The 25,690-nt window shown below is 41.0% G+C and overlaps 1 protein-coding gene across 2 annotated transcripts in view; it reads left to right on the top strand.

Moving 5' to 3' along the window:
• Positions 1-25,690, top strand: part of LOC118358612 (podocan-like) — a 33,876-nt gene that overhangs the window by 1,662 nt on the left and 6,524 nt on the right. Inside the window, exons 3-12 of one of the 2 annotated variants that reach the window (XM_052480056.1) lie at positions 1,155-1,496; positions 1,809-1,902; positions 16,295-16,359; positions 18,674-18,783; positions 19,160-19,316; positions 21,337-21,452; positions 22,627-22,840; positions 23,299-23,503; positions 25,278-25,516; positions 25,685-25,690. The exon at positions 25,685-25,690 is cut by the window's right edge and continues 143 nt beyond it. In XM_052480056.1, coding sequence (XP_052336016.1) covers positions 1,200-1,496; positions 1,809-1,902; positions 16,295-16,359; positions 18,674-18,783; positions 19,160-19,316; positions 21,337-21,452; positions 22,627-22,840; positions 23,299-23,503; positions 25,278-25,516; positions 25,685-25,690 — 1,503 coding nt within the window. In that variant the 5' untranslated portion in view covers positions 1,155-1,199. Of the gene's footprint in view, positions 1-1,124; positions 1,497-1,808; positions 1,903-16,294; positions 16,360-18,673; positions 18,784-19,159; positions 19,317-21,336; positions 21,453-22,626; positions 22,841-23,298; positions 23,504-25,277; positions 25,517-25,684 lie in introns of both variants that reach the window. The other variant, XM_052480057.1, reaches the window with a different exon arrangement.

Raw genomic sequence — 25,690 nt, 5'->3', positions numbered from 1 at the left:
CACTAGGTCCCCCCGTGTGGTTCTGGGATTTTTGCTCACTGTTCTTGTGATCATTTTGACCCCACGGGGTGAGATCTTGCGTGGAGCCCCAGATCGAGGGAGATTATCAATGGTCTTGTAAGTCTTCCATTTCCTAATAATTGCTCCCACAGTTGATTTCTTCAAACCAAGCTGCTTACCTATTGCAGATTCAGTCTTCCCAGCCAGGTGCAGGTCTACAATTTTGTTTCTGGTGTCCTTTGACAGCTCTTTGGTCTTGGCCATAGTGGAGTTTGGAGTGTGACTGAGGTTGTGGACAGGTGTCTTTTATACTGATAACAAGTTCAAACAGGTGCCATTAATACAGGTAACGAGTGGAGGACAGAGGAGCCTCTTAAAGAAGAAGTTACAGGTCTGTGAGAGACAGAAATCTTGCTTGTTTGTAGGTGACCAAATACTTATTTCCAACCATAATTTGCAAATAAATTCATTAAAAAATCCTACAATGTGAATTTCTGGATTTTCCCCCCTGGTTTTGTCTGTCATAGTTGAAGTGTACCTATGATGAAAATTTCAGGCCTCTCTCATCTTTTTAAGTGGGAGAACTTGCACAATTGGTGGCTGACTAAATACTTTTTTTGTCCCACTGTACTTTGTACATTTTTCACTTGACTATATGGAAAATAGAAAGAAGTTACAGTATAGAGAACATGCTGGGTGCTGTAGGTCAACCCATATGATCGTCACAATAAATGAGAGAATTTTTAAATACGCCAAAATAGGAACATAATGTCCACCACTAAACATTTTTAATACTAAAGCAGACGGTTTGATCTTGTCCCAGACAATACACGTTCTGTCCTCGTTAGACTGCTGTTCTGACATTGTAACCAGCTACTTTTTTCACACACTCTTTAAAAAAAAATCTCATGTCCTATAAAGCTACCTATTCCATATACACACATACACTTTTATGTTTGGTAATCTATTTTTCTGTCTCATAATTACTTGCCTCTTTAGAACCATTGCTTGAAATCCTCTGTAAAGCTGTAAAAGAAAATAGGAAATATTTGTCCTTGGTCACTGATTATAGTTCAAAAATATATATATATATCCATTCATTGATTTATCACACTGTTATATAGACCCATCTGATCATTGGTGCTTCTGGGCAGCTGAGGTATCTGAGGTAGCTTGACCACCAGGCACGACCAGCAGACATGGCCAGCCCCAGGAGGTCTCTCTTTCAGGGCCTGAGTATGCTGCTCCTGGCCTGGGCTCTGGTACACTGCCAGCCCCCTCTGGAGCCCCAGAATGAAGAGGAGAAGGAGGAAGAACCCATGGAGGAGACAGAGCCAGAGATAGAGACCTTTACAGTCCCGGCCGTAGTGAAGGCCGAGCCGGGTGTATGTCCAGGGGAATGTACCTGTACAGAGGGAGCGGTGGACTGTGCTGGGGTTGACCTCATGGAATTTCCTAGTGAGCTGCCTGAGAGCACACGCATTCTCTCGCTGCAGGTGGGTCACACACACACACACACCCAACACAACACCCACATTCTCTCCCTACAGTTGGGTCTCAGACATCCATTAGATACATCAGTCACAATTGACAGACACTCCCAATACCTGATAGATCTTGTTACAGGTGGGTCACACACACCTAAAACGCGATAGATCTTTCTTCATAGGACTGATTTAAGGTTTAAAGCACATAAATGAGGGCTGGACATGTCCAGGGTAGGAGTACATTTATCTAAGTTAATCAATAATGAATGAATGAAGCGTTGCTGTTCTGCCAATAATACTTTTGCCTCTTCTTCGTCTCAGAACAACCAGATAGAGGTAGTAACCATTGAGGACCTGACACGTCTGCAGCAGCTGGAAACACTAAACCTGCAAAACAACTGTCTGACCACGCAAGGTAAAAACCAGACAGAGACTTAGAGAGAGCTAGGTAAACCAGACAGAAACTGAGAGAGAGCTAGGTAAACCAGACAGAGACTTAGAGAGAGCTAGGTAAACCAGACAGAAACTGAGAGAGAGCTAGGTAAACCAGACAGAAACTGAGAGAGAGCTAGGTAAACCAGACAGAAACTGAGAGAGAGCTAGGTAAACCAGACAGAGACTTAGAGAGAGCTAGGTAAACCAGACAGAGACTGAGAGAGAGCTAGGTAAACCAGACAGAGACTTAGAGAGAGCTAGGTAAACCAGACAGATACTTAGAGAGAGATAGGTAAACCAGACAGAGACTGAGAGAGAGCTAGGTAAACCAGACAGAGACTTAGAGAGCTAGGTAAACCAGACAGAGACTTAGAGAGAGCTAGGTAAACCAGACAGAGACTTAGAGAGAGCTAGGTAAACCAGACAGAGACTTAGAGAGAGCTAGGTAAACCAGACAGAGACTTGAAGAGAGCTAGGTAAACCAGACAGAGACTTAGAGAGAGCTAGGTAAACCAGACAGAGACTGAGAGAGAGCTAGGTAAACCAGACAGAGACTTAGAGAGAGATAGGTAAACCAGACAGAGACTGAGAGAGAGCTAGGTAAACCAGACAGAGACTTAGAGAGAGATAGGTAAACCAGACAGAGACTTAGAGAGAGCTAGGTAAACCAGACAGAGACTTAGAGAGAGCTAGGTAAACCAGACAGAGACTGAGAGAGAGCTAGGTAAACCAGACAGAAACTGAGAGAGAGCTAGGTAAACCAGACAAAGACTTAGAGAGAGCTAGGTAAACCAGACAGAGACTTAGAGAGAGCTAGGTAAACCAGACAGAGACTTAGAGAGAGCTAGGTAAACCAGACAGAAACTGAGAGAGAGCTAGGTAAACCAGACAGAGACTTAGAGAGAGCTAGGTAAACCAGACAGAAACTGAGAGAGAGCTAGGTAAACCAGACAGAAACTGAGAGAGAGCTAGGTAAACCAGACAGAAACTGAGAGAGAGCTAGGTAAACCAGACAGAGACTTAGAGAGAGCTAGGTAAACCAGACAGAGACTGAGAGAGAGCTAGGTAAACCAGACAGAGACTTAGAGAGAGCTAGGTAAACCAGACAGATACTTAGAGAGAGATAGGTAAACCAGACAGAGACTGAGAGAGAGCTAGGTAAACCAGACAGAGACTTAGAGAGCTAGGTAAACCAGACAGAGACTTAGAGAGAGCTAGGTAAACCAGACAGAGACTTAGAGAGAGCTAGGTAAACCAGACAGAGACTTAGAGAGAGCTAGGTAAACCAGACAGAGACTTGAAGAGAGCTAGGTAAACCAGACAGAGACTTAGAGAGAGCTAGGTAAACCAGACAGAGACTGAGAGAGAGCTAGGTAAACCAGACAGAGACTTAGAGAGAGATAGGTAAACCAGACAGAGACTGAGAGAGAGCTAGGTAAACCAGACAGAGACTTAGAGAGAGATAGGTAAACCAGACAGAGACTTAGAGAGAGCTAGGTAAACCAGACAGAGACTTAGAGAGAGCTAGGTAAACCAGACAGAGACTGAGAGAGAGCTAGGTAAACCAGACAGAAACTGAGAGAGAGCTAGGTAAACCAGACAAAGACTTAGAGAGAGCTAGGTAAACCAGACAGAGACTTAGAGAGAGCTAGGTAAACCAGACAGAGACTTAGAGAGAGCTAGGTAATCCAGACAGAAACTGAGAGAGAGCTAGGTAAACCAGACAGAGACTTAGAGAGAGCTAGGTAAACCAGACAGAGACTGAGAGAGAGCTAGGTAAACCAGACAGAGACTTAGAGAGAGACATTTACATTTAAGTCATTTAGCAGACGCTCTTATCCAGAGCGACTTACAAATTGGTGCATTCACCTTATGACATCCAGTAGAATAGTCACTTTGCAATAGTGCATCTAAATCTTAAAGGGGGGGTGAGAAGGATTACTTATCCTATCCTAGGTATTCCTTAAAGAGGTGGGGTTTCAGGTGTCTCCGGAAGGTGGTGATTGACTCCGCGAGCTAGGTAAGCCAGACAGAAACTGAGAGAGAGCTAGGTAAACCAGACAGAGACTCGGAGAGAGCAAGGTAAACCAGACAGAGACTTGGAGAGAGCTAGGTAAATAGCCAAGGGAGAAAGTGGCAGACAGACAAACATTAGTCTGACCATGCAAGGTAAACCAGACAGGGGGACTTAGAGAGAATCAAATGAAAATAACAAAGGACTTAAGGGGACAGAGATCTGAAAGTAGCTAGGGGAGACACAGACAGACAGACAGACAGACAGACAGACAGACAGACAGACAGACAGACAGACAGACAGACAGACAGACAGACATTTAGTATGGTTGTAAGTTGTTCAATTGGTTGACGACAAACTGTGGGAGCTCTGTTAGTGTCTGTTAGCGTCCTGTTCTCTCTGGCATTCACTGTCTAGGTCCATGTCAAATCGGAGCCTCCAGCTATTTTACTGGTTTGTTCATTTATTCTAAACCCTTTTGCAGATTCAGCAGCTACTCTTCCTGAGGTCCACAAAAAAACACAAAACATTGATACACCGATAGATGAGGACAGTCACACACATTTTAAATAAAACGATATATAAACAACACGACACAAAATAAAAACAATACAACAAAATAATTGTGTGCATTAGAGTGTGCCTGTGTGTTTGTGTGTCTCCGCACAGTCCAACGCCTTTCCATTTGTTTTTTGGGGGCGACAGGTAGCCTAGTGGTTCGAGCGTTGGGTCAGTAACTGAAAGGTTGCTGGATCGAATCCCCTAGCTGACAAGGTCAAATCTGTCGTTCTGCCCCTGAACAAGGCAGTTAACCCACTCTTCCCCAGTCGACCACCATTGTAAATAGGAATTTGTTCTTAACTGACTTGCCTAATTAAATGAATGAGTTGTTGTTTAATGTGTTTTTTAAAGGTCATTTTGCTGTTTGCTTGAGTAATTGGAGATGGAAGGGAGTGGCTCTGTGTGTTGCCATGAATTTGTTTTGGACTTGTGGCATATGTATGGGTGTCTGAACTGAATCTGATTTAATTTTAAAAGTCAGTTAAGAACGAATTCTTATTTTCAATGATGGCCTAGGAACAGTGGGTTAACTGCCTTGTTCAGGGGCAGAATGACAGATTTTTACCTTGTCAGCTCGGGGATTCAATCTTGCATCCTTTCGGTTACTAGTCCAACGCTCTAACCACTAGGCTACCTGCCGATTATGCAAACATAGAATTTCCGTCACAGTAATATTTCTCATGAAAACTAGAAGAGAAGTGGTTAATCTCTCAACAACCAGGAAAAAGACTGGCATGCGTGTTGTTGTTGATAGTTCTGTATATGCAGTTAAAGGTGCTACACTTAGTATTTTATTATATATTTTTTTTGCATTGTAAACAAACAAACAAAAATACATGATATATCTGGTGTTAATAGTGGAATGATAGTGTTTAACAGTATTACTTATCCTCCATTGTTGTGATTGGCTGTGATATTCGCTTATTGATTTCTTCCGCCGGAGTGGCAGCTGTTGTCATACTGGGAAAGCTGTTCTGATTTGTGGATGTGTTATCTAGTGGAAATTGCTGGAAACAAAAATTCTACACTTTTCGCTCAATTTCAGTTTATGTGAGAAAACAAGTACCGAATAGTGTAGGGAATCATTGTCACATCGTAATCGCTGTGAAATATATTTTTAATAACAAGAAATAAGCTGGTAGACCAAATCCGCTGTTTGAAGCTGGCAGTGGTGTAAAAAGTACTTAATTGTCATACTTGAGTAAAAGTTCTAGATACCTTAATAGAAAATTACTCAAGTGAAAGTAACTCAGTAAAATAATACTTTACTCTAAAAGTATCTGGTTATAAATGTACTTAAGTACAGTGGCAGAAAAAATACTAAATTGTCATACTTAAGTAAAAAGTATAAGTCAATTCTACATCAAATTCCTTATATTAAGCAAACCAGACGGCACAATCTTCTTATTTTTTAAATTGAAGGACAAACGGGCAAAATCCAACACTCAGACATAATTTACAAACACAGTATCTGTGTTTAGTGCGTCTTCCAGATCAGAGGCAGTAGGGCTGACAACTCTTTACATTGATAGGGGCGTAAATTTGAACCATATTGCTGCCCTCCCTGAGCATTCAGAATGTAACAAGTACTTTTGGGTGTTAGAGAAAGTGTATCGGGGTAAAAAGTACATATGTTCTTTAGGAATGTAGTGGAGTGGAAGTAAAAGTAAAGTACCAGATACCCATAAAAAAAACTTCTTAAGGAAAGTATTTAAAGTATTTTTTGGTCCACCAGCTTCAACCAGCTGTAAAAACTATATTTTTTTGTTATTGAAAATATATTTCATAGCGATTTAGATGGTACAATTATTTAGAAAATGTTTTGTTGTCTAAGGGAAGGGAAATGCTGTGAGTTAAGAGGACTCTATTTACTTTGAAAGATGAGAGGTTGAGGATTATAATAAATACTGCTTTGACGTCATCCAAGCAAGCCTAATGTGCACTTCACATTTCCATAGCGTAGCACCCCATATTATCGGCATATTCAACCGTGTTTAAGAAATATATTACCTTCAACAGTATTATCTTGTGATCAAGCCATCAATGTTTTATCATTATTGGTGTCGTAAAAATGTTAGCTAACGGGTTAGCAATTAGCATGTTTGAAATTTCAGTGGAAATACGACTACTATCAGCTTTTTAACGTTTTTTTTTAGCGGTTTAGCAAAATAAATATGTCTGTATTATCGGCATACGGTCTCCAGTTATTGGCCACCATACTATTTTGGATCAAACAGAGGCTCTTTCTCTTACAGGGCTATCCTGCAACTGGGGAGCAGACAGACACTCTCTTGTCATCGACCAATCAGGGCCTGTGTCCTAAAGTGGGAAGGATCAATGGAAAACACAGTCTCACATTGGAATGAGAAATGTTCCAAAGAAAGAGACACCAACCTCGTCTCTGAAGTGTTTACTAGATAGTTGGCTAGTTCGTTAGTTGGCTAGTTCGCTAGTTGGCTAGTTCGCTAGTTCGCTAGCCTTCCAATGAAAAACAAATTATACTTGCCTGAATTCTGTTCAAATCAAATAAAATCGAATCGAATCAAATCAAATCAAATCGTATTTGTCACATACACATGGTTAGCAGATGTTAATGCGAGTGTAGCGAAATGCTTGTGCTTCTAGTTCCGACAATGCAGTGATAACCAACAAGCAATCTAACTAACAATTCCAAAACTAGTGAATTCTGTTAGCTATATTTCAGAGGTAAATCGTTGGATATTAAATGATGTATGGTCTGTTGCGCTGTCGAATTTTGCAATATACAGCGTGTCCCACTAAATGTGTATATATATATAGTACATGTAATATATATTACTTAAGTAACATAAATTGCAATGAAAATTGGTGGTCAGCTAGCTAGAAGGGTGTCTTCAGTCGCAAAACTTACCGTTATTTTCCAGTCCATTTAAATGTTGATCTCCAGGTGATTTAATCCTCTAACTGCTAGAGAGTGTCCGAAGTTAGGGGGTGTCCAATGTTGGAGGGAAATTAGCTACCATAAAACTCATATCATATACAATGTCAACGTTTATGATCACTATGTTTGATGTACAGTTACAAGATGACATGGTGTCATACCCTTAGTTGTTCTGAACAGAATGAGTCTGTTTGTCTATCGTAAAGAGAATTACCCTGGGTTGTTCTGAACAGAATGAGTCTGTTTGTCTATTGTAAAGAGAATTACCCTGGGTTATTCTGAACAGAATGAGTCTGTTCGTCTATCGTAAAGAGAATTACCCTGGGTTGTTCTGAACAGAATGAGTCTGTTTGTCTATCGTAAAGAGAATTACCCTGGGTTGTTCTGAACAGAATGAGTCTGTTTGTCTATCGTAAAGAGAATTACCCTGGGTTGTTCTGAACAGAATGAGTCTGTTTGTCTATCGTAAAGAGAATTACCCTGGGTTGTTCTGAACAGAATGAGTCTGTTTGTCTATCGTAAAGAGAATTACCCTTAGTTGTTCTGAACAGAATGAGTCTGTTTGTCTATTGTAAAGAGAATTACCCTTAGTTGTTCTGAACAGAATGAGTCTGTTTGTCTATCATAAAGAGAATTACCCTGGGTTGTTCTGAACAGAATGAGTCTGTTTGTCTATCGTAAAGAGAATTACCCTGGGTTGTTCTGAACAGAATGAGTCTGTTTGTCTATTGTAAAGAGAATTACCCTGGGTTGTTCTGAACAGAATGAGTCTGTTTGTCTATTGTAAAGATAATTACCCTGGGTTATTCTGAACAGAATGAGTCTGTTTGTCTATCGTAAAGAGAATTACCCTGGGTTGTTCTGAACAGAATGAGTCTGTTTGTCTATCGTAAAGAGAATTACCCTGGGTTGTTCTGAACAGAATGAGTCTGTTTGTCTATCGTAAAGAGAATTACCCTGGGTTGTTCTGAACAGAATGAGTCTGTTTGTCTATCGTAAAGAGAATTACCCTGGGTTGTTCTGAACAGAATGAGTCTGTTTGTCTATCGTAAAGAGAATTACCCTGGGTTGTTCTGAACAGAATGAGTCTGTTTGTCTATCGTAAAGAGAATTACCCTGGGTTGTTCTGAACAGAATGAGTCTGTTTGTCTATCGTAAAGAGAATTACCCTGGGTTGTTCTGAACAGAATGAGTCTGTTTGTCTATCGTAAAGAGAATTACCCTGGGTTGTTCTGAACAGAATGAGTCTGTTTGTAAAGAGAATTTGCCGTTGCACACGCACCTGAATGCACTCATGACTCCTTTTTATGCACACCAAAATTATGACTCCTTTTTATGCACACCAAAATTATGACTCCTTTTTATGCACACCACAATTATGACTCCTTTTTATGCACACCAAAATTATCTGTTTCCCTGAATTGCATTGTGAAAGCCTAACAGTGTAATATCGTATTTTATAACTTCTACTTTACTACTCATGTTGCAATAGAACAGGCTTTCAAATTATACACACCTGACTCAGATTGCGATTTATAATGTACATTTTTGGATTGTGTAAACAACAACAGTAATTGTGTGAGGTCAGTGATTCAGGGTTGTAATTCCAAACAAAACAACGACAAGCGAGTTTGCTCTAGTTGCTCGACGGCACAGCTAGGAGAGCTCAGAAAAGCTCCTTGTAATCGAAAAGACTCTTCTTTGAGTCATAAAAGTGCATTGAAATGACTTGGGAACTGGAGATAACACGCGATAAGTGTGGCCACTTGGAAACACCAGTTAGTCCTCTAACTCAAACCCTTTATGTGTTGCACCTACCACACATTATCCAAGAATATTCTTATCATGTTACTGAATGCATCCAGAGTATTTTCACATTTGGTGATCAACAAATGCAGCGAAAAGTACAGCTAATTTAAAATTCACAGAAAGTCACCGGTGTAATGTTTGGATTCAGTCTTGTCAGGTGAATTGTTGTGTCTTCACATTTGGTCCAATACTTTTCCTATAATCTCGAAACTGTTCCCTTTCAATTGTTACCATGGTTATGCATTTCATATTTCTTCTGTAGGAAACATTTACATTTAGCCCTATCCATAGGCTAATTCCCATCAGTGTAAAGGGTTAAGGAAATACAGGCTGGCACCACATTACTACATTTAGCCCTATCCATAGGCTAATTCCCATGAGTGTAAAGGGTTAAGGAAATACAGGCTGGCACCACATTACTACATTTAGCCCTATCCATAGGCTAATTCCCATGAGTGTAAAGGGTTAAGGAAATACAGGCTGGCACCACATTACTACAAGACAAAACAGCTCAATCAAGCAGGATGGTCTTGTAAGTATATAAGCAAAGCTTGCTTTCATGTAAGTCTATATATGAGTACCTGTGACCAGCACACCACCACCTGCTGCCCAGCTGATTGGTTGGCATACTGTACATGTAAGTCTATATATGAGTACTTGTGACCAGCACACCACCAACTGCTGCCCAGCTGATTGGTTGGCATACTGTAAATTGAGAAATGTTATGACTAAACTTAACAAAAAGAAGAAGAAATTATATTTTCAAACAAAGATAAATGACATAAAACACTATGGAAAAATACTTTGGAGTACTGTAGCTTAAATAATAAATAAATAATAATAATAAATTAATCTCCATCGTTCATTGAAGTTGATGGGTAATTTATAACAAAACTTTTCGATATTGCTAATCATTTCAATTATTATTTTACTAGTAAAGTGGAACGACTCAGAAGGGAAATTACAACATTGAACAATAATAATGAAATAATGAAAGAGAAGGATTGCTGTTTTGAATTAGGTCAAGTTAGCGTGGGCGAGAAGGAAAAACAATTGTTATGATGAACCTAAAATCTAACAGCCGCCTAATCAGTTTGCTGCCTATTCTTAGTAAACTGATGGAGAGAATTGTGTTTGACCAAATACAATGCTATTTTTCAGAAAACAAGTTAACTACTGACTTTCAACATGCATATTGAGAAGGGCACTCAACTTGTACTGCACTGACTCAGATTACTGATGATTGGTTAAAATACAAGGATAATAAGACGATAGTTGGAGCTGTATTGTTAGATTTCAGTGCAGCCTTTGATGTTATTGATAATGAATTGTTATTGGAAAATACTCACTTGCTATGGCATTACATCACCGGCCTTCACATGGTTGGAGAGTTATTCATCCAATAGAACCCAGAGAGTGTTCTTCAATGGAAGCTTCTCTAACATCAGATATGTACAGTGCGGTGTCCCTCAGGGCAGTTGCCTTGGGCCGTTACTCTTCTCTATTTTTACAAATAATTTGCCACTGGTCTTACACGAAGCTAGAATGACTATGTATGTGGATGATTCCACACTCTACATGTCCACACCCAAAGCCAGTGAGCTCAATGCAATTCTAAATAAGGAGTTACAGTCAGTTCCAGAATGGTTGGTTAATAATAAACGGGTCTTAAATACATCTAAAGCCTAAAGCATTAGATTTGGTTTATGACATTCTCTAAGACCTACACCTCAACAGGAGTTATACATAAAGGGTGTGACCATTGAGCAAGTTGAGGAAAGTAAACTCCTAGGTATAACATTGGATTGACGAGAGATTACGTATAATGTATGCACACATGACTGTAAGTCGCTTTGGATAAAAGCGTCAGCTAAATGGCATATATTATATTATTATTATATTATTAACTGGTTCTCCTAGTTTTCATGAGAATTATTATTACTGTATCAAAAATAACATGAATTCCCTTCCATCTCCAATAAAATGACATTAAAACTGATTAAAAAACAAACACACGCACTCACAGACACTCTCTGACACATCATTCTTTTGTTGCATTATTTGTCTTGTTTTTTGTTGTTGAATTATTTGTATATTGTTGTATTTAAAATTTGTGTGACATTCCTTGTCTATTATTGTATCCGTATTTTGTGTTTTTTTTTGTGGACCCCAGGAAGAGTAGTTGCTGCAAAAGCTAATGGGGATCCAAATAAACAAATAAGTTCAACTAATGTAGATAAACAACCACATGTAAAAAGTACATGGCCAATTGCAACCATCAAAGGCCACCAGATTATTGCCAGTTCATCTCTCGTTACACCAAAGAAAAAGCTCAAAAGGGTAGTGGAATGGGATTAGTGTGGTGTGTGAAGAATCCAATACTTAAACTTGTATGTGGTTAAAGTATTAAATAAATCACATTATTGTGGGAACACCTCCTCTAAGAGTATAAATTAGACTGTTTGAGTTTGAAGTTTGAATCCTAAGCAACCTGCCAACACATTGTTTGAAGTACAATAGACCAATGAAGCTACTGTAGTAGGTCAAAGCTTTGTGCTGGAAAGCCTTGGTGGAGCATGGGTGGAGTAGGCATTGTGGTGCTCATGTGAATTTCCTTTATTTTTGCAAGTAAGGTACTTAATTATTAACCAGGAATAATTTAATATTGATATGAAAATGGATGTATTAGGCCTGCTTTGGGCCTACTTCACCAGCTCTGACACTCTTTGGATGTGGCAGTGCTTGCAAAATATTACGGACTACAAAGGGAAGCCCAGCCGCGAGCTGCCCAGTGACATGAGCCTACCAGACAAGCTAAATTACTTCTATGCGCGCTTTAAGGCAAGCAAAAACACTGAAACATGCATGAGAGCACCAGCTGTTCAGGAAGACAGTGTGATCACGTTCTCCACAGCCCGATGTGAGTAAGACCTTTAAACAGCTCAACATTCACAAGGCCACAGGGCCAGACTGATTACCAGGACGTGTACTCAGAGCATGCGCTGGCAAGTGTCTTCAATGACATTTTCAACCTGTCCCTGACGGAATTGTACATATTTCAAGCAGACCACCATAGTACCTGTGTCCAAGAACGCCAAGGTAACCTGCCTAAATTATTGCTGACCCGTAGCACTCACGTCTGTAGCCATGAAGTGATTTGAAAGGCTGGTCATGGCTCACATCAACACCGTCCTCCCAGAAACCCTAGATCCACTCCAATCGCATACCGCCCCACTGTGTGGCCAAGCATGACTCTAACACCACCATTAAGTTTGCCGACGACACAACGGTTGTAGGCTTGATCAACGACAACGACGAGACAGCCTATAGGGAGGGAGAAGGTCCGAGACCTGGCAGGGAGAACAACTTCTCCCTCAACGTGATCAAGACAATGGAGCTGATCGTGGACCACAGGAAAAGGAGGGCCGAGTACGCCCCCATTCACATCGATGGGGCTGCAGTGGAGCAGGACGAGAGCTTCAAGTTCCTTGGTGTTCACATCACCAACAATCTATCATGGTCCAAACACACCAAGACAGTCGTAAAGAGGGCACGACAACACCTATTCCCCCTCAGGAGACTGAAAAGACTTAGCATGGGTCCTCAGGTCATCAAAAAGTTATGCAGCTGCACCATCGAGAGCATCCTGACATATTGGTGTGGCTGGCTACCGGGTTAAGCGAGCTGTGTGTCAAGAAGCTATGCGGCATAGCAGGGTTGTGTTTCGGAAGACGCATGGCTCTCGACATTCGCCTCTACCGAGTCCGTAATGGAGTTGCAGCAATGGGAAAAGACTGCAACTACCGATTGGATATATCACGAAATTGGGGGGAAAAATGGGGTTAAGGGCTTGTAAGTAAGCATTTCACGGTAAGGTCTACACCAGTTGTATTCGGCGCATGTGACAAATGCAATTGAATTTGATTTATTAATCTGGCTAAGAGACTGCCCACTGGGCACAGACCTCAATTCTAAATCTATTTCATGTAGTTTCAACGCAATTTCATTGAAATTACGTGGAAACAAAAATTAAAAAGTATGCTTGCTTCAGCTGTCTAAAAGTATTTTTCATGGTTGTTCAGTAAAGGTTGAAGTAGTGACTGCAGTAAGCCCAGTGGTGGAAATAGTTGTATTGTTGGGTTAGTATCCAGAGCTACAACAACAATGTGTGCTGATTGAACCAAACTAAATAGATTCAACTGGTGTGTGGGTTCTAGTTTTTTTTTTTTTTTTACTTTTATTTAACCAGGCAAGTCAGTTAAGAACATATTCTTATTTTCAATGACAGCCTGGGAACAGTGGGTTAACTGCCTGTTCAGGGGCAGAAAGACAGATTTGTACCTTGTCAGCTCGGGGGTTTGAACTCGCAACCTTCCGGTTACTAGTCCAACACTCTAACCACTGGGCTACGCTGCCGCCCTCTTCTAGATCCACTCCATTAATAATGTATACCTAATTAAAAGGATGATTAATCATATGTGTTTTATTTTCCCTGCTGTCCAGGTCTATTCACTAAAACAAATCAGTCTGGTCTTTATTTTCTCTGCTGTCCAGGTCTAGTCACTAAAACAAATCAGTCTGGTCTTTATTTTCCCTGCTGTCCAGGTCTAGTCACTAAAACAAATCAGTCTGGTCTTTATTTTCCCTGCTGTCCAGGTCTAGTCACTAAAACAAATCAGTCTGGTCTTTATTTTCCCTGCTGTCCAGGTCTAGTCACTAAAACAAATCAGTCTGGTCTTTATTTTCCCTGCTGTCCAGGTCTAGTCACTAAAACAAATCAGTCTGGTCTTTATTTTCCCTGCTGTCCAGGTCTAGTCACTAAAACAAATCAGTCTGGTCTTTATTTTCTCTGCTGTCCAGGTCTATTCACTAAAACAAATCAGTCTGGTCTTTATTTTCCCTGCTGTCCAGGTCTAGTCACTAAAACAAATCAGTCTGGTCTTTATTTTCCCTGCTGTCCAGGTCTAGTCACTAAAACAAATCAGTCTGGTCTTTATTTTCCCTGCTGTCCAGGTCTAGTCACTAAAACAAATCAGTCTGGTCTTTATTTTCTCTGCTGTCCAGGTCTATTCACTAAAACAAATCAGTCTGGTCTTTATTTTCCCTGCTGTCCAGGTCTAGTCACTAAAACAAATCAGTCTGGTCTTTATTTTCCCTGCTGTCCAGGTCTATTCACTAAAACAAATCAGTCTGGTCTTTATTTTCCCTGCTGTCCAGTTTCTAGTCTGAAAACAAATCAGTCTGGTCTTTATTTTCCTGCTGTCCAGGTCTAGTCACTAAAACAAATCAGTCTGGTCTTTATTTTCTCTGCTGTCCAGGTCTAGTCACTAAAACAAATCAGTCTGGTCTTTATTTTCCCTGCTGTCCAGGTCTAGTCACTAAAACAAATCAGTCTGGTCTTTATTTTCCCTGCTGTCCAGGTAACTAGTCACTAAAACAAATCAGTCCTTTATTTTCCCTGCTTTCCAGGTCTAGTCACTAAAACAAATCAGTCTGGTCTTTATTTTCCTCTGTCCAGGTCTAGTCACTAAAACAAATCAGTCTGGTCTTTATATTCTCTCTGTCCAGGTCTAGTCACTAAAACAAATCAGTCTGGTCTTTATTTTCTCTGCTGTCCAGGTCTAGTCACTAAAACAAATCAGTCTGGTCTTTATTTTCCCTGCTGTCCAGGTCTAGTCACTAAAACAAATCAGTCTGATCTTTATTTTCCCTGCTGTCCAGGTCTAGTCACTAAAACAAATCAGTCTGGTCTTTATTTTCCCTCGGTCTTTATTTTCCCTGCTGTCCAGGTCTAGTCACTAAAACAAATCAGTCTGGTCTTTATTTTCTCTGCTGTCCAGGTCTAGTCACTAAAACAAATCAGTCTGGTCTTTATTTTCCCTGCTGTCCAGGTCTAGTCACTAAAACAAATCAGTCTGATCTTTATTTTCCCTGCTGTCCAGGTCTAGTCACTAAAACAAATCAGTCTGGTCTTTATTTTCCTGCTGTCCAGGTTTAGTCACTAAAACAAATCAGTCTGGTCTTTATATTCTCTGCTGTCCAGGTCTATTCACTAAAACAAATCAGTCTGGTCTTTATTTTCTCTGCTGTCCAGGTCTAGTCACTAAAACAAATCAGTCTGGTCTTTATTTTCCCTGCTGTCCAGGTCTAGTCACTAAAACAAATCAGTCTGGTCTTTATTTTCCCTGCTGTCCAGGTCTAGTCACTAAAACAAATCAGTCTGGTCTTTATTTTCCCTGCTGTCCAGGTCTATTCACTAAAACAAATCAGTCTGGTCTTTATATTCTCTGCTGTCCAGGTCTATTCACTAAAACAAATCAGTCTGGTCTTTATTTTCCCTGCTGTCCAGGTCTAGTCACTAAAACAAATCAGTCTGGTCTTTATTTTCCCTGCTGTCCAGGTCTAGTCACTAAAACAAATCAGTCTGGTCTTTATTTTCTCTGCTGTCCAGGTCTATTCACTAAAACAAATCAGTCTGGTCTTTATTTTCTCTGCTGTCCAGGTCTAGTTAAAACAAATCAGTCTGGTCTTTATTTTCTCTGCTGTCCAGGTCTAGTCACTAAAACAAATCAGTCTGGTCTTTATTTTCTCTGCTGTCCAGGTCTAGTCACTAAAACAAATCAGTCTGGTCTTTATTTTCTCTGCTGTCCAGGTCTAGTCACTAAAACAAATCAGTCTGGTCTTTATTTTCCCTGCTGTCCAGGTCTATTCACTAAAACAAATCAGTCTGGTCTTTATATTCTCTGCTGTCCAGGTCTATTCACTAAAACAAATCAGTCTGGTCTTTATATTCTCTGCTGTCCAGGTTAGTCACTAAAACAAATCAGTCTGGTCTTTATTTTCCCTGCTGTCCAGGTCTATTCACTAAAACAAATCAGTCTGGTCTTTATTTTCCCTGCTGTCCAGGTCTATTCACTAAAACAAATCAGTCTGGTCTTTATTTTCTGTGTTGTATATGTTTTTAGTCTGAATAACATTTTCCATGTTCTATTTTTCTTGTGTGTCTGTGTGTGTTTGTGTGTGTCTGTGTGTGTCTGTGTGTGTTTGTGTGTGTCTGTGTGTATTCAGGCCTTGAAGATGAAGGATTTACAGTGCTGGAACAACTGAGTTACTTGTACTTGGCCAATAACAAGGTGATTAATTCTAAACACAGCCGTAAACATAGACTTTACACATTCAACAAAACAACACATCACGATTCCTCCGTCATTGCGATATAACTTGAACAAGGGGAATATGGTTCCATCTAAACATTCTTCAGTACATGTTTTCACTTGTGGTCGTCATTAATATATAATCGGGTCTCCCAGGAGTGAGTAGCGTACAGTATAGTGTGCTGTGCTCATTTAAAAGTACTGCTAGGTCATCACGGAGCTCTCTGAAGCCATATTCACACCTTTATGTGCTCTACTCCTGTTGGAATCCTAATTTTTAAAAACATGGATGGTCTTAAGGTTGAGACAACCAAAGTCCTGCATCCACAAGAATTCACAAGCAATACAGATATGTAATAACTCAGGCTAAAGCAGTGTCTCTCTTCAAAGTGTAATTGTTTTCTGAACTAAGAAATAAAAAAATAAAAAAATAACAAAATGGCTGAAAGAAGTCAAAGAACCATCAGAAAATGTAACTTAAACTTATAAGTTATAACTTATATTACTGTATGTCTGCCATTCAGAGGGTGAATGGTCAAGACAAAATATTTAAGTGCCTCTGAACAGGGGGTATGGTAGTAGGTGCCAGCCGCACTGGTTTGAGTGTGTCAAGACATGCAACATGGCTGGGGTTTTTCATGCTCAACAGTTTCCCGTGTGTATAGAATGGTCCACTAACACAATCAATGGGCGCGCCGTTCTGTAATTCAACCACTACAGTTTTAGATAGCTGGCTGCTAGACAAACTTACCAGTCAACATGGGCTAATTTAGTGACTGTCAGAACAAAAGGAAAACTGCACAACCAAATGTTCGAAATTGCACCTTGTGTATTATACTATTGTAACTCTCAACAGTACGTTTTTTTTATTTTATTTTTTATTTCACCTTTATTTAACCAGGTAGGCTAGTTGAGAACAAGTTCTCCTTTGCAACTGCGACCTGGCCAAGATAAAGCATAGACATTTGACACATACAACAACACAGAGTTACACATGGAATGAACAAAATATAGTCAGTAATACAGTAGAACAAAAGAAAACAAAAGGTCTATATACAGTGAGTGCAAATGAGGTAAGATAAGGGAGTTAAGGCAATCAATAGGCCATGGTGGTGAAGTAATTACAATATAGCAATTAAAACACTGGAATGGTAGATGTGCAGAAGATGAATGTGCAAGTAGATATACTGGGGTGCAAAGGAGCAAGATAAATAAATAAATACAGTATGGGGATGAGGTAGATAGATGGGCTGTTTACAGATGGGTTATGTACAGGTGCAGTGATCTGTGAGCTGCTGTGACAGCTGGTGCTTAAAGCTAGTGAGGGAGATGTGAGTCTCCAGCTTCAGAGATTTTTGCAGTTCATTCCAGTCATTGGCAGCAGAGAACTGGAAGGAAAGACGACCAAAGGAGGAATTGGCTTTCGTTCCAGTCGTTGAGACCCCGACATGTATTTTTTTGTTCTATAATTAACATTTTCCCTCTCCTTCCCTACTTGGATCTTAAACCTTGGATCTCTTATTCTTAGTGCGTCAGAGTACAATTCTGTGTGAAATTGATATTATTTTCTATTCTATTTTGTTATGATGCTGTATCCTTGCCAGCCGTGCTGCTGTTGCCAGCAGGAGAGGTGGCAGACAGTTAACCAAGCTTCAAAGACCCATTTTACTTTAATCCATAAACCATGTTGAAAAGGGGACAGATAAAGTATGATGCTATGTACACTCTTAGGGAAAAAAATGTGCTATCTAGAACCTAAAAGGGTTCTTATGAGAACCCTTTGAAGAACACTTGTTGGTTCCAGGGAGAACCCTTTTGGTTCCAAGTAGAGCCATTTTGGGTTAAATGTAGAACCCTTTCCACAGAGGTTATATCTGGAACCAAAATGGTTCTACCTGGAACCAAAAAGAGTTGTTCTTGGAACCAAAAAGGGTTCTCCTATACGGGCAGCCAAATAACCCGTTTGAAACCAAGAGTGTCAAGTTAAGCTCGCTACCACTGTAGTAGTTTCTCCTATTTCTCCTGTCATAGCCATTTCAAGCAATGCAGAATCTCCCTCTTGGCATAATTTGGGAGGGAAACAGGTATGAAATGTACTGAAGTGTTAATTTGTTTTAACTCATCCGTCAATGTTCCAAGGCCAATTGAGAATGATTGTCTGTGTGGCGTAAATTACCCCTCACTGCCAGCACATACAGGTCATTTTGTGGTCAGTACAACAGGAGAAAACAAAAGAAGAGAGTAACATAATATCTCTCTCTCTCTCTGTTTCCCTCTGTTTTTCCCCTCCCAGCTCACCACAGCACCCAAACACTTGCCTCCCTCACTGGTCAGTGCTGATTTCGCCGCTAATTTACTCACAAAGATCTACCCGTACACATTTGGGCAGAAGCCAGGATTGAAGTAAGCGGTCAAAGTCTCTCTGTGTGTGTGTGTGTGTGTGTGTGTGTGTGTGTGTGTGTGTGTGTGTGTGTGTGTGTGTGTGTGTGTGTGTGTGTGTGTGTGTGTGTGTGTAACCAGGTGTTGTGTGTGTGTGTGTGTGTGTGTGTGTGTGTGTGTGTGTGTGAGAGAGAGGGTGGGTGGGTGGGCAGGTAGGTAGTTGGTTGGGCTAGGAGGATTACATTTTCACAGTAGAAAGGTCTTATGTTGCTGTAGGTGTTATATTGCATTTAATTACTTTGCTTCATTCATAAAATAAAACAAATCACCCTTATCCTTCCCCTTTGCTCCACGCCAGACCACTAATTTCATGCATTCCCCCATGTCCCAACCACCCCAGGTCAGTGTATCTCCACGACAACAAGCTGACAGATGCAGGGCTACCTGAGAACATGTTGAACGGTTCTGACAGCCTGGAGGTTCTCGTCATGTCCAGTAACTTCCTCCGCTACGTCCCTAGGAGCCTGCCCTCTTCCATCTACCGCCTCCATCTGAAGGTGAGTCTACAGCCCTCACCACAATAAGGGGCAAGTCTTCCTGGAGCTCACTCCCCATTCATGCGGCCAAGTTCATCTCTAAAAGTACAGAAGTTTGAGCATGTGTCCGGTAGGCCTATGGATTTTTTCTTTTATTAGCACGAATTAGATTGAGCAATAAAAGCCCCATTCGTGGTCTTCTTAGATTAAACTTGTTTTTGACAGTATGGAGCACAATACCACAGAGTAGTTTAGAAGGTAACTCCCTCAAACCTTTATTCCATAGGCTGGGATCCGAACTATGCAGTTGTTGCAAGAGCACATTTTTCACTGGTCGCAAAAACAATGATTGATAGGCATCTTAAACTTCTTCAATTAAACTATTATTCAGTTTAAATACACATACAGTGCTGTGAAAAAGAATTAGCCCCTTTTTCAACTTTTCTCTACCTTTACATATCTTTGAACTTATGAATGTTATCAGATCTTCAACCTAAACCTAATATAACATAAAGGGAACCTGAGTGAACAAATAACACAACAATGCCACACTTATTTCATATATTTCATAAACAAAGTTACGCAACACCCAATGCCCATTGCGTGAAAAAGTAATTGCGCCCTTACACTCAATAACTGGTTGTGCCACCTTTTGCTGCAATGACTCCAACGAGACACTTCCTGTAGTTATTGATCAGCCTCTCACGTCGCTGTGGAGGAATTTTGGCCCGCTCTTCCATGCAAAACTGCTTTAACTCAGCGACTGCTCGTTTCAAGTCTTTCAAGTGGGGTTCGGTCGGGACTTTAACCAGGTATTGAGTGTAAGGGGGCAAGTCTTTCAAGTGGGGTTAGGTCTGGACTTTAACCAGGTATTGAGTGTAAGGGGGAAGTCTTTCAAGTGGGGTTAGGTCTGGACTTTAACCAGGTATTGAGTGTAAGGGGGCAAGTCTTTCAAGTGGGGTTAGGTCTGGACTTTAACCAGGTATTGAGTGTAAGGGGGCAAGTCTTTCAAGTGGGGTTAGGTCTGGACTTTAACCAGGTATTGAGTGTAAGGGGGCAAGTCTTTCAAGTGGGGTTAGGTCTGGACTTTAACCAGGTATTGAGTGTAAGGGGGCAAGTCTTTCAAGTGGGGTTAGGTCTGGACTTTAACCAGGTATTGAGTGTAAGGGGGCAAGTCTTTCAAGTGGGGTTAGGTCTGGACTTTAACCAGGTATTGAGTGTAAGGGGGCAATTGCTTTTGGTGTTTCATGTTTTTGTTATTTGTAAACTCAGGTTCCCTTTATCTACTAATAAGTTTTGCTTGAAGATCTCTCTAACATTCAATATTAAAAATAAGCAAAAATAGAGAAAAGGGGGCAAAAACTTTTCCACGGCGCTGTTGCTGTTCATGTATACGTGAACAGCAACAACCACAATCCGCAAGGGGCCAAGAGCTCAATGAGAGAGCAGCTCTATGATTCACATCAACGCGCTATGTAGATATCGATAATAAGTGATATCCATATCGCCCATAGGTTGCACCACTTCTGTCGTCCATACCGGCAACTTTATTCACGTTGGACAATCTTTAGATGCCGACAGCAGTCGCGCCATTGCAAGACTTGGCTTAGGCTGTAACCCAAGAGCCCATTCCTGCTCTTTTTCCCGTGATTCATCAAACGCATGTGGTGTGTCATCGTAGTGGTCTCTGACTTGTGGTGACTCTCTCAGGCGGAACAAACTTAAACTTGCGCCCCTTTTCAATGCTGGTTTGAATGTCATTGAGAAAACAGAAAGGTGTAGACTCTGTTTTTCGCAAACATCCTTTCTGAATTTACAAGTAATCCTCGAAGTAAGAATCAATTTTCTTCAAAAGTATCTGTAATCTGATATATATATTATATATTTTTGCTGGTAACATAACAGGTTGGTTACTGTTTTTTTTTGTTTTTTGTTTTGTAATCCATTACATGTAACTGATTACATGCAATCCATTACTCCCTATCTGTGATAATGATATGTGATGCTTGCTTGTGTGTCTGTGCTTCTTCTTGGTTAACAGAGTAACAAGCTGGAGAAGATCCCATCAGGGGTTTTTGATAGCCTGACCCAGCTCAGAGAGCTCTACCTACAGAACAACTTGCTCAGCAACGAAGGCATGGACAACGAGACCTTCAGGTAATGTTGTAGCACTGTAGTAGTATTCTAGTACTACTATAGTACTATTTTAATAGTACTGTAATAGCATTTCGCTACACTCGCGATAACATCTGCTAACCAGGTGTATGTGACCAATACAATTGAATTTGATTTAGTACAGCATGGATGATAAGACCTGCAGGTGGAGGACCTGTTACTATCAATTTGTAGTATAATAAGACACTCTAACAAATAAAACACACTCAACAGAGAGCAATTCAGTGCAGCTGTCTTCTTCTATTCTTCCTCTTCTTCTAAGTTGATTCGACATATCTGAGGCCACACGTTACGTTAAAACCCCGAGGGTATTGATTCAAAACAAAGACCTATACTGTAGACTTTACAACGCAGGCAAATATAAGGCATGGACTATGACACCCTCACGTACTGTAGTAGGAAGAGTGTGTCGGGTGTTCTTGAATACTCCACAAACAATTGATTGGATCTTAATAATAATAATAATAATATCTTATAACCAATGTTTCAGTCAGTAGATAAGACTTTCAGCAGGGTTCTTTTTAAAAAATATACTTTAGCTGCGAACTACAAACTACTCTCTTTTTATTGTAGGACACGCAGACACACAAACACGCTCGACAGAGTCATTCAGTCACTCCACCTGAGTGCAGTTGATTCGATATATCCAAGGTTGAACACTATCACTGTTGCCCATTATGTGTCAATGGTTATTACAGAGTGCATCAATTCAAAACAAAGACCTATAGACTTGACAACACGGCAAACTCTGAGAAGGTACATAAGGGAATGGTGAGTTTAGTGTCCACTTGTTACTTTCGATGTATGACTATTGATCTCATGTTCAGTTCCGCGAGAGAATGTGAGAGAATAGAGTGGTGTGAGTGAGTGAGTGAGTGAGTGAGTGAGTGAGTGAGTGAGTGAGTGAGTGAGTGAGTGAGTGAGTGAGAGAGAGAGAGAGAAATAGAGAGAGAGAGAGAAGAGAGAGAGAGAAGAGAGAGAGAAGCCAATGGTGAGAGATTAGGTTGAACTTGTACATTCTGAGAAAATGTCAAAATGGGAGAGAAAAGTGAGATTTGTCTATTCATGGAAAGATAAGATGACCGCTTAAAGATAAAGTGATGATCTCCTGTATCAAATATAATGTCACCCTCTCCTCTCTCCTCTCCTCTCTCAGCCAGTTGACCAGTCTGGAGTATCTGGACCTGTCCAACAACAACCTGAGTGTGGTTCCTCAGGGTCTGCCTCGGAGTCTGATATTGCTACACCTGGAGAGGAACAGTATCCACAGTATCCCTGGCGATGCTCTCACAGCCTGTCGTAACCTTGAGTACCTACTGCTGCACAACAACCAGCTCCACTCCCGCTCCATACACCATGCTGCATTCCAGGTAGGTGCTGCAGGATACCTGGGATACTTCAATATAATGCCTCCTCTCTCTCCTCTCCTCTCCTCCTCTCCTCTCCTCTCCTCTCCTCTCCTCTCCTCTCCTCTCCTCTCCTATCCTCCTCTCCTCTCCTCTCCTCTCCTCTCCTCTCCTCTCCTCTCTCCTCTCCTCTCTCAGCCAGTTGACCAGTCTATAAGATACTTCAATCTTATATAGAGGACATAGTGCGGACAGTTGAATTACCACAGGTGTATATGGCTCGAAGGACCATGAAAAATATTCTAAAGCCTGATCTGACTGCTAGTTCGGTCAGGTTGAACCGCCACAGAGAGTTGGGCACAATTGTTTTGATGTTATGATTATAATCATCTATTTGTCTGTTAAATGAGCAATGAGAATCCTGAAATGTGCTATGAAATGCCATTAGAATTACAAAGAAAGAGTTTTCTCTTCCCCCCCAGGGCCTGAAGAAGCTACACACCCTCCACATGTACAACAACCAGCTGGAGCGTGTCCCCAGGGCTCTGCCCCGCCGAGCCAAGACTCTCATGCTGCTTCACAACACTATCAACGTGATTGAACGCAACGACTTGGTCTTTCTCTATTCCCTGACCGAGCTCAACCTCAGTTACAACCGCCTCACCAGCCCCAAGCTACACAGAGAAGGTAGACTGGACCACATATGGAGTATATGGATATGTTTTGTTGTACTTTGCTCTGCTGTCATCTACATGAATACTGTACATCTACAGTAGAACTATATGTGGTATCATGCTGGTATGAATGATTCGGGAGACAGGCACAGGAATGCATAATAGTTGTTTGTTTTTTTTTGTACCCAAATTACCCCAAAAAAATGTTGTACCCGAATTTCAGCGTGCCGTGTAAAGGCACAGGTACGAAGACCAAACAAACACTACACAAACACATGGTAGAAACCCAAAACAAAAGAGCGAGGAGTACCTCGAATAAATAACACAAGTACCCAATGATTAACACACGGGACGAGACCCATAATCATCTGCGCAAACCACAATGGCACTGAAAGCCAAAACACACAGCACAGGTACTCACACGCACCAACAGACATTGTAACAATAATCGACCGCACCATGGTAAACAAAGGGCACATATATACAAATACAATTAGTGGGAATAGGCAATAAAAGTTCCAGAGGGATCCGTGACATGTGGCTCTTCAAATCAAATTTGATTTGTCACATCAAAAAAAATCACATCAAATAAAATCAAAGTGTATTTATATAGCCCTTCGTACATCAGCTGATATCTCAAAGTGCTGTACAGAAACCCAGCCTAAAACCCCAAACAGCAAGCAATGCAGGTGTAGAAGCACGGTGTCTATGAATGCAGTAAGATGCTTAATTACAAGGCCTTAACCAACAATGCATTTTTAAGAATAACAAGTGTTAAAGTATTTACCCAAATAAACTGAAGTAAAAAATAAATAAATAAGAAAGAGAAAAAATAACAAATAATTAAAGAGCGACAATAAAATAACAGTAGCGAGGCTTTATACAGGGTACTAGTACAGAGTCAATGTGGAGGCTATATACAAGGTACTAGTACAGAGTCAATGTGGAGGCTATATACAGGGTACTAGTACAGAGTCAATGTGGAGGCTATATACAAGGTACTAGTACAGAGTCAATGTGGAGGCTATATACAGGGTACTAGTACAGAGTCAATGTGGAGGCTATATACAAGGTACTAGTACAGAGTCAATGTGCGGGGGCACAGGTTAGTCGAGGTAATTGCGGTAGTATGTACATGTAGGTGGAGGTAAAGTGACTATGCATAGATTATAAACAGAGAGTAGCAGCAGGGGGGGACAATGCAAATAGTCCAGGTAGCCATCTGATTAGCTGTCTGAGGAAAGCCTGATCTGAGGACCCATGCCAAATCTTTTCAGTCTCCTGAGGGGGAACACCAAGACACCGTGCCTTCTTCACGACTGGCTTGGTGTATTTGGACCATGATAGTTTGTTGGCGATGTGTCTCTTGCACACATATCATGTTTGTGATGAACTGTACAGTACTTCTGTCTATATTTGTTTTATTTAACAAGGCAAGTCAGTTAAGAACAAATTCTTATTTACAATGACGGCCTACCCCGGCCAAACCCTAACCCGGACAACACCGGGCCAATTGTGCACCACCCTATGGGACTCCCAATCACGGCCACTTGTGATACAGCCTGAAATCGAACCGGGGTCTGTAGTGACGCCTCTAGCACTAAGATGCAGTGCCTTAGACCGCTGCGCCATTCAGGAGCCCTATATGAATATCTATATTTGGGCCTGCTGTATGACACAGAAAGAATTTCCTAACGGAATCAGTAAAGTTATAACTACATTTAACTACAATGTTTTTTGTGTCTATTTTTTCATATTTAAATGAGACCATGTTGATTATCATCCAGCATTCAGGAAGCTGCGTCTGCTGGTGACCTTGGACCTGTCAGGGAATGCCCTCCACTTCCTGCCCTTGGGCCTGCCCCGCTCCCTGCAGGTCCTCCGGGTGAAGGACAACCAGCTGAACTCCATACCAGAAGGGGCGCTGCAGGGCATGACCAAGCTCAGGGACATCAATCTCAGCCACAACCAGCTCAGACTCAACTCCATCTACCAGGGAGCATGGATGGAGCTCAGCGCTCTGACGGTGAGACTGGGTGGGGGGTTAACACAAGTAACACCTAAAGGTTTTCTGTGTGATAAGCTGGCTGCTGGCGCTGTCCTTCATTTGTTGGACCTGTTGGTTCGCACTCTGATAGTGTAAAAAGAGGGCTTTATAAATACAGTGATTGATTTGATTGATGTGTTCCTCCAGACTTTG

The sequence above is a fragment of the Oncorhynchus keta genome, chromosome 26 (assembly GCF_023373465.1).
Source record: "Oncorhynchus keta strain PuntledgeMale-10-30-2019 chromosome 26, Oket_V2, whole genome shotgun sequence".
Lineage (NCBI taxonomy): Eukaryota > Metazoa > Chordata > Actinopteri > Salmoniformes > Salmonidae > Oncorhynchus > Oncorhynchus keta.
This window is presented reverse-complemented; position numbering and strand designations above follow the sequence as displayed.